The sequence below is a fragment of the Capra hircus genome, chromosome 24 (genome assembly GCF_001704415.2).
Source record: "Capra hircus breed San Clemente chromosome 24, ASM170441v1, whole genome shotgun sequence".
In the NCBI taxonomy this organism is placed as follows: Eukaryota; Metazoa; Chordata; class Mammalia; order Artiodactyla; family Bovidae; genus Capra; species Capra hircus.
In genome coordinates this window covers 37,899,161-37,913,127 of record NC_030831.1, presented here as the reverse complement: position 1 = coordinate 37,913,127, position 13,967 = coordinate 37,899,161, and the positions used below count along the sequence as shown (strand labels likewise).

The following is a 13,967-nucleotide window of genomic DNA, read 5'->3' as shown; positions in this document are numbered from 1 at the left end:
GAGCAAACCTCAAACTCGGAACCTAAACTCTGTCCAAATCCTCGGTCAGCTTGTGCAGGGAGATCCCAGTGAGTCCACTGAACGGCAGCAGCTGGAAGCTGAAAGAACTGATCAGAGATCTGAACTACTATCTACTACAGGGGAGAAAGGAGGCTGAGGCTTCAGTCCAGCCAAATGAACTGGCTGCCAGAACAAAAATTAACACTCTTCATAGGAATGTAGCAGAATCCTTATTAAGTAGTATTAATCCTTAATAAGTAGTCCTTATTAATACGTCATCCATAATGTCTACTGTATAATAAAATGTCATCAGACAAGCAAAACAGCATCAACATATGACTCGTACTGAGGCAAAATGGCATCAAATACTTTAACAAAGCTATAGTAAATAACTTATAAGGAAACATACTCATAATTAATAAACTGATGAGGAATCTAGGCAGAGAAACAGCAATGATAAAAAAGGACTAACTAACTGGGAATTCTGTATGTGAAAAATAGAATAACTAATACTAAAATTCACTGGATGGCCTTAACAGCACTTTAGAGACAGTAGAAGAGTTAGTGAATTAAAAATTAATACAAACTATCCAATCTGAAGAATAAAGAGAAACAAGATTAAAGAAAAACAGAACCTAAGACAATAACGTAATATAAATCTACTGGAGTTCTAGTAGAGAAGAGAAAAGGATTTTTGAAGAAATAACAGCCAGTATTTCCTAAATTTGGTAAAAAACAAGATAAACTATGGTTTTTCCAGTAGTCATGTATGGATATGAGAGTTAGATTATAAAGAAAGCTGAGCACCGAAGAATTGATGCTTTTGAACTGTGGTGTTGGAGAATCTTGAGAGTCCCTTGGACTGCAAGGAAATCCAACCAGTCCATCCTAAAGGAAATCAGTCCTGAATATTTATTGGAAGGACTGATGCTGAAGCTGCGACTTCAGTACTTTAGCCACCTGATGGGAAGAACAGATTCATTTGAAAAGAACTTGATGCTGGGAAAGACTGAAGGCAGGAGGAGAAGGGGACGACAGAGGATGAGATGGCTGGATGGCACAACTGACTCTATGAATATGAGTCTGTGGCTCAGAGGTTAACGCGTCTGCCTCCAATGCAGGAGACCCGGGTTTGATCCCTGGGTCGGGAAGATCCCCTGGAGAAGGAAATGGCAACCCACTCCAGTATTCTTGCCTGGAGAATCCCATGGATTGAGGAGCCTGGTGGGCTGCAGTCCATGGGGTCACAAAGAGTCTGACACGACTGAGTGACTTTACTAAGCTCCAGGAGCTGGTGATGGACAGGGAGGCCTGGCATGCTGCAGTCCATGGGGTCGCAGAGTCGAACACGACTGAGCGACTGAACTGAACTGAAATATTAAAAAAAATACTATATACAGGCATAGCTTGTTTTTATTGCACTTTGCTTCACTGTGCTTTGCAGATGTATTTTTTATTTCAAGGCTATCAATGCCACAGCATTTGTTTACTTCATGTCTCTGTGCTACCTTTTGGTAATCCTCACAGTATTTCAAATTATTTCATTTGTATCATATTTGTTATAGTGATCCTGCCTTTGGCTGCACCTCGGCAGCTTATGGGATTTTCATTCCCCAAACAGGGATCAAACCCATGCCCTTGGCAGTGTAAACAGAATCCTAACCACTGGACCACCAGGGAATTTCATCAGTGATCTTTGATGTTATTGAATGTAAAATGATTATGACTTGCTGAAAGCTGAGATGATGGTTAGTTACTTCTTAGCAAATTAAGTATTTTAAAATTGTTATATATTTATTGGATCAATGATTCTATATACTTAATAGAATACAGTATAACCATAACTTCTGTATGGATTGGGAAACCAAAAAATTTGTGTGACTCATTTGGTGCTATTCATGTCATTGTGGAGGTCTGGTACCAAACCCACAATATCTCCAAGGTATGCCTGTATACATTCTCTTTTCTCTTATTTTTTGAAAAAAGATAGAGTCCTGTTTCAAATAAAAATTATGACATACTGTTGGATTTATCAGTTACTGCTAAAATATATATAAAAATCAACAAAAAGAGAAGATAGTAAATGGAACTATATACTGTTGGAAGTTTCTATATTTTGTATGAGGTTGTATAAATTAATTCCAAGTTGATTGTGATAAAAAGATGTATACTGTAATCCTGTAAGAACCATTAAAAACAATATGGTTTGAAAGAGAATAGGAAACTTACAACAAAATATGTAAAATATTCAACTAACCCCAAAAAAGGCAGGAAAAGGGGGAGGGAAAAAAAAATCCAAATGGTAAACTCAACCCAAACATATCAATAGTATATTAAATATAAATCAACCAAACACACAAAGTAAAAGGCAGAGATTGTTAGGAGATGAGCTTTAAACACAAATTAAAAATAAATAAGAAAAGATATACCATTCAGATACTAAGCATAAAAATTATTTTCTATTTGTCTCCAACTTGAATAAATATTTTATTACATGTACTTTTCCAGTTATGTTTATTATATACCAGTTATTTATCCACCCAGATCTATTTGGGATGATTTTTCTTTTTTCAATGTTTGGGTTTCATTTGACCCTTGACATTTATTTTTCTCCTAAATCACTCATATGACTGCTTCCTCCTGCTCCCCCCACTGTATGATTAATGAAATGCTTTATCAAGGGAAGTCTTTCAGGATTTGCTGGCCTCCCTTATCTGCACTCAAAGAATTCCAGCCTTTGATCTAGCTATTAAAGCCAGTAATGATTCTTAATTGCCTGTGGTTTATTTCATTTTTATTTACTTTGTTCCTTTTATGTATTTTATTTTTGGTTTTGTCTATTTCCACGACTCTGAGGTGGGCCTAGGCGACGTCAGACTGACGTGCCCTTCATTATTGCCTCCCTCTCAGACTAGAGCATCTGCCTTCTCCTCCCTTGTTTTTCTTTCAACTCTTAGTTGTCCTCATCAAAAGTTTTTTTCTTCCACTTAGAAAAGTTTAGCTCTTTTTACTGTAGGGACCTTCTAAACAGAATTTCAAAATTAGACAAACTTGAGTTTGCAAGAATTTTTCTACATTCTTTAAACAATACTGAAGCTCTAATGCTCCCTCAAACTTGGACAATTCATAGCTGGGGCAGGGCTGGAAAGAACATGACTGTAATAACAAAGAAACTTCATACTAAGCATGACTACGAAGAATGGTTTTGTGGCATGTGACAAACCCGCTCAAGCATGTAAGTGAAAGGAACACCACCAATCCCCTTCTAGCCATCCTGGCTTCATAAATAATTGCCTGTTCCAACAAACTCCACTTGTGTCGGGCACCACTTTTCACAAACCATGACCTTAGAAAAGAAACCTAATAAATTAACAATTATTTGGCAACCTAATAAATTAACAGAGTTGTGAGAGACACAACTCTGCTGTTTTAACCATTTTAGACAGTGCTCTGAAAAACTATTTTAAACGTAAAGGCCTTACCTAACTGCACCACTGAACAAAAATTATTTTAGAAGGTTAACATGACAGAGGCAATACTAAGAACTGCTTGGGTTGTTGTTTACTTCTGAAAACTTAGGCCGCAATCTGGTGCTTCGAGACTTTCCTTTTCAACATGGGTCACAGCTTAAAATATGCAGTCTAGACCACCAAGGGATTTTTGGTTAGCTAAACACCGATGGAAATGATTCATTTCAATTTGTCATGTAGTTTTAAGTAAAGATTTAAGGGCCTGCTATGCCTCCTATCAAGAGTAAATATCACACATCCTGTTTATACAGACTGGCTTGTCCACAGTTGTTCAAAGTTAGTGACACCCCCCCAACTCACACTCCACCCTACCCCCAACTTCCTGCTCACTGGGGTGCTATATTCCTACTCATTTTTAAGAAGTGCCTCTCTCAACAAAATACTCTGTATTACAGGAATTTTTAAAGAAAATACTTTATTATGTCATGAAAAAAATGCATCAATCAACTAGATTCATACTTGTTTGAAAAAACAATTGAAAATTTATTAATTAGACAGTATGTGGGCATCCTGTTCCACATGGGAATGAGAAGATGCTATAGGTTCTCTAAGTATTGCACAGTCTGAAAAAAACATCAACCAAAAAAAAAGGGAAGGGAAGGGGGAAAAAAAAATCACATGATCTTGGGAACCATCTCACATTATGAATAATCTACCAAGAAACATTAAAAAAAGAAAACCCTTTGTTTCTACAGTAGCTCTGAGTTTATAGTTCTTGGAATGACTGTATTCCATTGACGACATTTCAGTAACAGGAAGCTTCATTTTAGCAATCCCATGTGCAAATATTAATAAAAAAATATATAAAATAATGCAATTCATCTTTTGCTATCATCCCAGCAATCATAACATTTTTTTGAGAACTGTTTTGCTTGGGGAAAAAAAAGGGGGGGTTAAGCCATAAGTTTTGCCTGAAGCTCCATCTCTGCAGCCTGTTTGAGTGCAACATCTACCAGAAGCTGAATTCCACTGAAATCTTGGTTGAGGTCCGGTGGAGTAGGGGGAGGAGTGTTGAAAAGACCACTCTGTGTGTTTGCACTTGGTCCAGATTTACAGGAGTCCTCTGCGTACATGAGGGAGGTGTCTGTAAAGCTGCTGTTGGCCATCTGCTGTATATCTGTGTTTTGTCCCACACCAACTGACTGGCAGAGAGAGAAAGGCACATCTTTTAACGCAGTCACGGTGGTATGACAGATCACTGATGGACGAGCCAAAATGGATCCTGGGGAGGACGGCTTAGGAGACAGTGGCCTCCCCAGGGCTGGGTTGGGCCCAGCTGTACAGGAGTGAAACGGGCTCTCTTCTAGAGCTGGCATGAGGTTCCTAATGCTCACTGCTGACTCCACAGAGCTGGCTTCAGTCATCTTGGCCCCACGGCGGGAAATTGTGAACCGATTTGGATCTTTGCCATCTTTTCTCAGCATGTCGGGGAGGAGCCTGCGCCGGGCGTTGATAAACCAGTTACAGACCTGAAATTGTACGGGGATGTTTTAGACATGTTAACACTCTGCCAACACGCCTGAGAACCTCCTTCTTGTTGCTGAAATCACTCAGTAGTGTCCAACTCTCTGCAACCCCATGGACTGTAGCCCACCAGGCTCATCCGTCCATGGAATTCTTCTGGAGTGGGTTGCCATTTCCTCCTCCAGGGATCAAACCCGAGTCACCTCCATTGGCAGGTGGATTCTTTTACCCAGAACCTTCTTGGGGGATGCCTAACTGGTCTCTCTTTGCATTAAAGAAGGCATGAAAAGGCTTATAGGAACCTACCAATTTATTTCAAGGTATTTTGAGCCCAGCCAAGAAAGGAGAGGTGCTTCCTGTCATAAACCACCTCCTTTTCTAATACAAATTCCCCTTTTGGCTTCCCATCATCCTTAAACCCTTTCAGCACCAAAAAAAAAAAAGAAGTATACGTTCTCAAATGTCTGAAAATGATTTTAGAGAGGGAAGTTTACCTTTTAACTCTCCCCATATTAACCTATTATCTACTGCCCAGCATTGAAGTTAATCAACTACAGGAAAACCTTCCTGTATGAAAAGAGCCACTCCTCCCAGTTACTGATTTTTTTTCCCAGTTCAAATGACTATGTCAACAGACAGGACATGAATTACCTCACTTAAGGCTGTCCTTGTTTAAATATCAAACCAGTTTCCTGGGCAATAGAGTAAGATTTAACCTCCTTTTTATGTTTGGTGCATAAAGGAAGGCTCTTTTAGGCGTTAAAGGAAATGCTGTTTGACAGATGACTGTCAAGTGTTTCTGTTTCTCTAGATAGCTAACAGTTATTAGCTGTTAGCACTATAAACTTTACAAGAAAAAGATATGCCTCCCCCCACTCTGAGTGAGGAGGCAGTTTATGACTTGCTATATAGGAATGCTGTAAAGTGATTCTGGGGCGGGGGGTGGGGGGACCCACCACCCCTGGGAATGCCTTCCCCTTACCTGTAGTGTAGATAAGTGTGTTTGCTGGGACAGTAACGCTTTTTCTTGCTCTGAGGGGTAGGCATTGTATCGGTGTTCATACAACCAGTCGCGGAGAATCTGAACTGATTCCTTCGGCAGGTTGCCCCTCCGCCTTCTCTTGCCTGAGCCAGCAGAAGAGGAGAGGTCCAGGGGACTGTCCATGCTGTCATCATCTTCAGTCTCACTGCCAGACGCGGCCACAACACCTAGGACAGGACAGAGGCCAGCTATCAGCTGCTTTTATCAGCAGAGCACCTACTGCAAAGCTCACCTCTTTTAAACACTCAGCACAACCGCATTTTCTCAACTTCTGAGAGCCCAGGGAAGTATCGGTGTTTCTTTGTCCCAAAACACCAGAGCTCGTCTGAAATCTGCAGGGTAATTTGACTTGCAGCGTATTCCAGATCCCCAGCCCACGGTCAGATTCCCTTTTGTACCCACTTTCCTATAGGCCTCAACGACTCACATTCCTTTTGAATGAAGCTCAGAAAAGTCTAATCCAGCAGAGACAAAGCTGCACCCAAGGCGAATAGCGTGCCACGTGTGAAACAGGAAAGGTGGCACAGCAGACGGGATGTGTCTGACAACCTCCTCGGTGAGGTCACTGCTAACTGGGAAAAACAAGCCAGCCAGTATCTTAATGCATGTTTCAAGCGCTGTTCTTCCTCCCTCTTCCACTGAAGGTTTTGAAATAAAATGGAAGATTTTTTTCCACTGATATAAGGAAGGAAAATTACACTCTTAACTCAGTTGGTATTCAAAAGATAAAGTGCATGCCAGAATCTTCTGCCAGTTCCTTTTCCTTTTCACTGCTGCTTCCTTTTATTCACAACTAGACACCTACTTTTAATGGACAGCACTAGTCACTTTCTACTAAATACAAACAACCACTGATAAGTTTCATTGCATAAAAAGCTTTTTCTACTTTTAGTACTTATGTAAGACCTCAAAAGATGCCTAATACTGAGTAAATTTTTAAATTTCTATAAATTTCAATTGCCAGCTTAATCTGAACCTAGAATACTACATATAAATAAGCAGGATTCTGCTTTAAATCATTACATGACAAAGAAAACTTGAATATGCAACTACCAAAGGAAACTCTTGTTTACAAGCACTTTAATCCTACTAGAAATTTTAAAAATTCACACACCATACAGAATATTTAAATCACATATAGACTGGGTTCCACAAAAATTCAAATTTGGCCCTTTTAGACATTTAAAGATAACTTAGACTTTTTTCTTCCTGGCCCTGCCTCGAGGCACATGGGATCTTAGTTCCCCGACGAGGGACAGAACCTGAACCCCCTGCATTGGAAGCTTGGAGTCTTAACCAAGAGACTGCCCCAAAATTTTGAACTTTAACTTTCCCCCTTTCAAAACTATAAAAGGCTACTCTGATTAAAGAAATGAAATCTTGTTTTTAAAGCATACTACAGTATGCTCTAAAAACCAGTATTTCTATGTAAAAGAAATCATAGTAGCATGAAATGTAAAAAATTCTCTTTAACGTTGTTGACAGAACCTCAAGTAGTTTACCTTGGTAGGAAATAAAAGCAGAATATTCCTCAGAGTGATAAACCATTCAGTGGTTTTTAAAGGAACTTTTCCCAAAACCCTTCCTTTTAAAGCATTTGATGGATGAGAGAGCCCATCACTTAACTGAATCTAACTCTACTGGCTGACATATTTTCAGTTTTGAACGGCAGGGGGCAGAAGGTGCCGGAGGGAGTGTCGGCAGAAAACGCAGAAACTTCCAAAGACAAAGTAAAGCAAGTTCTAACAAAAGAGGAGGATGATCTTGCAAATTCACTTCAGCTCAAGGCTTCATGAACAAACAGCCACCAGTAAAAGGCCCCGGAATCCTAAATTTTAACCGCTGCCACGTATCTGATGTCTCTTTCCCCAAAAGATTTCATCAAACTGCTTTAAAAAAAAAGTTTCAAAAAAAAGGAGGCACATTTAAAACTGAAAGTGCTTTCACTGTTGAGCAGATGAAAACCTTTTAAAACCCATGTTAAAATTTGGGTGAAGAAGTATTGACCAAAAAATCCTTAAGAAATTATAAATGTTCCTGTTTTACAACTGCTCTGATAAAAAAAAATCATAACTTTTAAAAAAACCTATCACATATCTGAATGACTAACACTAATTTGAATAAAGCAATTTATTTTAACTCATCAAAAAGTCTGAAAAGCCAGATCTTCTTCCTAAGGCTATTACTACCACCCCAACTCACAGGCCACCCCCCTCAACTTTTTAACTTCTTAAAAAGTGTGAAAATCTGCGCACTGAACAGTGAATTCCAAACTGTAAACTGATAATCACAAGTAGTTTGAAACAAACAAAAAACCCCTAATGTGTATCCTTTGATCTGCTTACTTAGTTTGACAAGAAGCCGTCACTCTCAAAGCAGGCGAGTGACAGAAGGTAGATACCAGTTAAGCAATACCAAACTGCAGTGACTTTACTCTGCTCTCAGTTCACTCGAATCAATGAGTGCCAGGCCGCCGGACGTCTTAACAAAGCTGAAGGAACAGGAAGTTAAGACTTCAGTCCCTCGGCTGCCCCAGCTGGTATTTCACTACAGCAAACCACGTTTGCGGCTGTCAGGGCTGTTTCCATTAAAACTCTCCCTCCGGATTGTGGCTCAACTTGGAAAAACAAAAAGACTTTTCCACGTTACTCATTTCCTATTGTAAAAGAGCTTTTGAACGCTTTCCCGGTTACGACTTGTTTCCAAACGTCTTGCTTTGCTCACGCTTTAAAAAATGTGGTGATGGCTGGTGGGGGGAGCTGGGCGGGAAGCGGGGATCACAAGCCTCTTACTCCATCCACATACAAGGAAATGTTGTTTAGAAAGGCACAAGATGGCCTTTGGATCCCACCACCCTAAAAAGAACTCCTCCCAACCCCTGAATAGGAACAGAGGGAGCGGCAGAGCACGGGGAAGGGTCAGAGATAGTGGTTGTGAAGTTGGACTTAAAAAAAAAATCTGGAAAAGGCTAGAAAGGGATCTCGGAATAAGAATAACCAACGGGAACTTATAAGTGTACTATTAGGAAAAAGCAAACCTAACAAGTTTCCGGATCTCAACATCTCGGGAGAAGCGACAGGAACCCTACTTAACATCCCAGACACTAGATCCAAGGAGCCCATCCCGTCAGGAGCCGGGAGCAAAGACACTTAAGGGAGATCTTTTTGGCATCCTCAGTTTTCTAAGGCGGGACACTATTATCACTAACCAGTCTTAACCAACCCCCTGGCTCCACGATTGACTTTTTAAAAAGTGCTTTTATTTTCAACAAAACTTGAAGAGAGTTTCACAGACTTTCGTAAGACAGACAATAGTCGGACTCGGCGAACCCGGCGGGGCCAGGTCTCTTCCGGAGCCCCGGCGGAGGCCGCTGGGCGCGGGGCCCCCAGGTGGCCGGAGGCCGGGGCAGGGGCAGGCAGGGCCGGGCGGAACGAGCCGAGGGAGGAGCCTGGCCCCCGCCGGCCCGCAGGCTTTTGTTCCGCCAGTTCTTCGGCCCCCGCCGTAGTAGCCCCTCCGAGCTCACGAGCGAGAGAGCTCGCCCAGGCCTAGGAGTTTCAGATTACAAGAAGAAACTAGAAACCGGGCCGTGAATCTCAACGTCCGGAGGGGCCTGCCCACCCGCGGAGGATTTGCCAGAAAAACCTAAAAAGGGAAAGAAAGCCGGGCCACCTCGGCAGCCTCTGCTCCCCCGCACGAGCTCTGAACCAGTAGGCGAAGTTTCCCCTCCAACACGTCACCTTCCATTGTTTCCATGAGTCGGCGCGCGGCGGCAGGACCGCGCGCCCCGGGGCAGCGCTCCCCGGAGATTCCTCAGGGACCTGCGGGTTCGTGCTGGGCCCCGCCTGGGGGAGGGGGGCTTCGAGGGAAGCGGAACGGGAGGCATGGTGGGGAGGGGATGCCCCAGAGCCCGGGGGTAGCCGGGGAGGATCATCACTGCCGCCCCCGCCAGAACCCGAACAATGGGGCAAGCCAATCCCTGCTCTCGCACCCCTAGGGGGACCCATCAGATACACCCTTTCCCCAACTTATCCCCGGCAGTTCTCCGCGAAGGAGGGAACGCCTCCCTCCCGGGGACGGTCTGAACCTGTCAGCCCTCTCCGAACTGACACGATACCGACGCCCCCTGTGTGCTCCCCGCGCGTGTTTTCTCGCCCAGTCGTTAAACATCCAAATTTCTGAGCCCCGCCAGGTCCCTGGCGACGGGACGCGGGGAGTTGGTCCAACCTCAACTACCAACGCCCCCCACCCACCCCGGGAACGTTGAGTTTGACTCCACCCGCAAAGCGGGACGTGCGGGGCTCTGTGTGTTTGAGTCACCGGCCTGGGGTCAATCGAACGTAAGTCCAAAGTGAAAACGTGGCCGAGGACACACGGCTTCGGTCCCGGGCTGCCCCGCTCTAACTTGAGTCTGAACCGTATTAGCCGGACAAGTCTGGAAGAACGTGGAGCAGGAGCCACTCTGGGCATGCGCGGCACAACCCTCGCCACCCCCCACCCCACCCCCGCGCTGGCTTCCCCCAGCGATTAACTTCTGTTTTGAACCACTCGACATAAATCACAACAGAAAAGCCAGCTCCGGCCCACGACGGAACGTTCGGGGTGCCTCCCTGCCCGGGACTCAAAAGTTAACTTCAAAAGGGAGTTAACATTCTTTGACCTTTCGTGGTGGTGGTTGTTTTTTTTTTTTTTTTTTTCTGTTTCTTTCTGTGTATTTTGTTTTTAAAACCAGACTGACGGCAAGTTTCAGTTGTAAAGCTTCCAGAAGGCCTGGTGGAAACAATGACAGGCTCGCTCTTTGCATGTCACACTTGGACTCGTTCTCACTGCACGCCTTCAGTCCTAACTCTTCCTCTTGCCCCAGATTCATCGTGGGAAAACTTTTGTGAGGCTAGGAATTCTGGAAAATAGAACTTTCCAAAGGGACCGACCCCCGGGGGCGATCTGGGGTCCAGAGTCGCGTTCCTCCGAAGGTGAAAACGCCCCATCCCGGGAGAAGTCGTGCCCGGACTCTGCCGGGAGCGAGTGGGGAGCCCTGGAGCCCAACTTTCAGACAAAGCGCCAAGACTCCGCGGGCCGGGCCACCCCGGGTCCCGACGGAGAAAAGCGGGACGGGGGTACCCCCCGACTCGAGACCCCACTCCCCCGCCCGCGAGAAGCCACGCGGCGGCTCGGCGGAGCGTGGGGTGTCGGTTTGGAGACAATGAAACTTGGAGGCGCACAAACAAGGCGCGGAGCGTGCTTCTTGACAACGTGCCAGCAGCGTGGAGAGGCCCGTCTCCCCACAACAGCCCCTCGTGTTGTGTCTGGAAGGAAAACAGCAACGGCCGTTCCAGACGCAGCTTCCACAAAGAGGACGGCCGCGGCTCAGGCCTCCGAGCCCCCCGGGGCGGAAAAGTCCGAGTCACCCGCGCCGCCCGGCGAGCACGTTGCCCCGGGACCCGCGCCCAAGGCGCGCGCCGCCCGCGAGCCTTACCTTTCTTGCTTTTCATTCTGGAGTTCCCCGGCCAGTGCCAGGCGACAGCGGGGGTCTCCAGGGGCCAGGAGCGGGGACGGAGGGGCCGAGCGGTCGTCCTCCTTCCCGGCCGACTCTCCCGTAACTTGGAGGACGCGCTCCAGCCGTTATTGCTAAACACGGCGGCACTCGAATCCCAGGCGCCCGCTCCTCGGGCGGAATTCAAGTGACACTCGGGCTTCCTCCCGCCGGGATCTTCTGGCAGCGGGCCGGGGACGCTCCCTCGCCTAACTCGCTCCCCTCCCCACTCCGCTCCTTTGTTCGCGGCTCCTGCTCGGCGCACCTCGGCGCTGTCAGAGTGAGCGAGGCAAGGAGGGAAGGTACCGGAGGTCCTGCCTCCGCCCCCAGCCGCCCGCCCCGTCCCCCGCCCGCCCAGCCGCTCCTCCGCCCCTCCCCCGCACCTTCCAGCAGCCTAGGACCGCTCTGAGCGCCCGGGCCGCGTCGCCTCACCCCGCGCCCCCGGGGCGGCTGTCACCGGTCCCTCGTGGGGACGGCCGAGCTCACGAACGCGATCCCTCATCCCCGCCGCGCGCCCGCCGCCCGCATCCCCGGGTTGCGGGCGACACCAGCCAAGCGCCCTGGGTTGCTCCCTTGGGCCTTTCTTCCAGGGTCTGGCGAGGGTGCGTTTGGTTAGGAAATTGCAACAGATGGGGTGGGGGGCGGAATGCCGTTCCCTCCTCCACCCCAGGGAAGAAAAAGCCTCCCCTTTCGATTTTGACAGCTGCCCCAACTCCACCGGCCCGACTGGGGCCGCAGGAGTAGACAGCCGCTGCTGATTCAAGGGGCGGGGCTGCCCAAGAAAAGTATTCGGGAAAGAATCAACTTCTTCCAGGACGCACTGCTGCCATTGACACGCGCGGGCGCGGAGCGACGCACCCTTCTCCTCTCGCGGCTCTTCCTCCCAAAGCAACAGTGTAGGGGGGGCGGGCGGGGGAATGGGGAGGAGGATGAGACCCAGACACCCTAGGCGAAAGTCTGTTGCCCCCGGCTAAAGCTGCGAGTTCCGGACTGGATTGCAAGGCAGTTTCGAAATCTGACATGTTGCGGACAGACACTTGTCATGCTCACATGCTCTTTAAAAGTCGGTGCCTGGGGATGGCCGGGACGCGCGCCCGCCCCGCCTGAGACTCGGCCTGACACCCCATCCCCGGACCCCCTCGCCTGTCTCGGTAAACAGTCTACTCAGGACTTATCCTGCTAGGGGACCTCTTTTCCCCCACCACCCCCACGCCCCGGTATTTCAAACAGAAACTATTAGGTAAACACATGTTCCTGTTAGTTTATTTTGGTTGAGAGTTAGGCAGGCTCCAGCGGGAGTTCCTGGATGAAACTACCCATTTTAAAAGTCCAGATGCTTTAGGCTGATTTCAAGAAATGCAGCCCCCTCTCCGCCCTCTCCTCTGGGTGTAGTTTTTGCGTGTCTGTCCCGTTGTTTTGAAGTCAACGAACTGTCACATGCCACACTAATACTTTCCCCATCATTAAAAAAAAAAAAAAAAACATAAGCCGGGTAGAGACGTCAGCGCCCGAGTCTGCCTCCAGCTTGTGCTCTGCACTGTCTTTGTTTTGTAACCTCGATGAAGAACCGGCAGAAGTTCTGTGGAAATAAGGTTCAACCCAAGAAGAAATAAGGCGGCCAAACCATGACTGACTAGAACTTTGGAGCCTCTGTTGTCGGATTACACTGAAAATTAAAGCCAGCCTCCCACCCACTCACCCTCCCAAAACAAGGCACCCACCCACTCCACCCCACCCCCAAGAGTGACTTAAGGCCAGTTTACAAAGCTTGCGTGTTTTTTTTTTTTTTCCAATTACAGGACTTAAGATGAATAAACAAGGAAAATAGCGTCACTCTAAAAAGGCGGCAACCTTTCGATTCCCCTCCCTCCCCGTGCGGTGTGCCGACGGCTCGGCACCTAAGAGAACACGCGTCTGAAACGGCCGAGAGGGGAACCGAGACCTGGGGGGAAACCAACCCGGAGGCTCCCCTGCCCCTTGGGGGTTCTTCCCTGCCCGCCTGGAGACGAATCAGCGGCTGCGCCCGCGCGCAGCACCGACGCGGGGCGGGTAGGGGGCCGCCGGTTCCGGGGCCGCGGCGCTCTAGGCGTTTGAAGGGCGGCCGGTCGCCGGGATTGGCGGCTCGCGGCCGTTGGGGACTGGGAGCTGGGCGGGCGGGGGGAAGGGCGCGGGAGGAGGAGCCCGGCGCCTGCGCTGCGCCTCCGCCGCCTGAGTGGCAGGAGCCTCCCCCGGAGCCGGGCGGTTACTGCGGAGACGCTTTGTTTGCTGACTTCGAAAGCCGTTCCGACTGCCTCGGCCGCTTTCGAAGCGGCTCCACGAAACACGCTGCCTCCGGGTGGGCCTCGCCCTCCCCCGGCCGCCGGCGCCGGCGCGCGCCTGAAACGTCTCCTCCTTCCGCGTG

At 47.6% G+C, this 13,967-nt stretch overlaps 1 protein-coding gene across 2 annotated transcripts; it reads right to left on the bottom strand.

Annotated features, from left to right (window-relative positions):
• On the bottom strand, positions 3,929-13,659 carry TGIF1 (TGFB induced factor homeobox 1). Of its 2 annotated transcripts, none has more exons than XM_018039764.1 (3): positions 13,525-13,659; positions 5,977-6,203; positions 3,929-4,999 (listed from the first exon to the last, which is right to left on the bottom strand). In XM_018039764.1, the coding sequence occupies exons 2-3, from the start codon at positions 6,157-6,159 to the stop codon at positions 4,424-4,426; spliced, it is 759 nt and encodes a 252-aa protein (XP_017895253.1). In that variant the 5' UTR covers positions 6,160-6,203; positions 13,525-13,659; the 3' UTR covers positions 3,929-4,423. The 2 variants fall into 2 exon arrangements, with proteins under 2 accessions (XP_017895253.1, XP_017895252.1); XM_018039763.1 differs by lacking the exon at positions 13,525-13,659 and adding an exon at positions 11,510-11,843.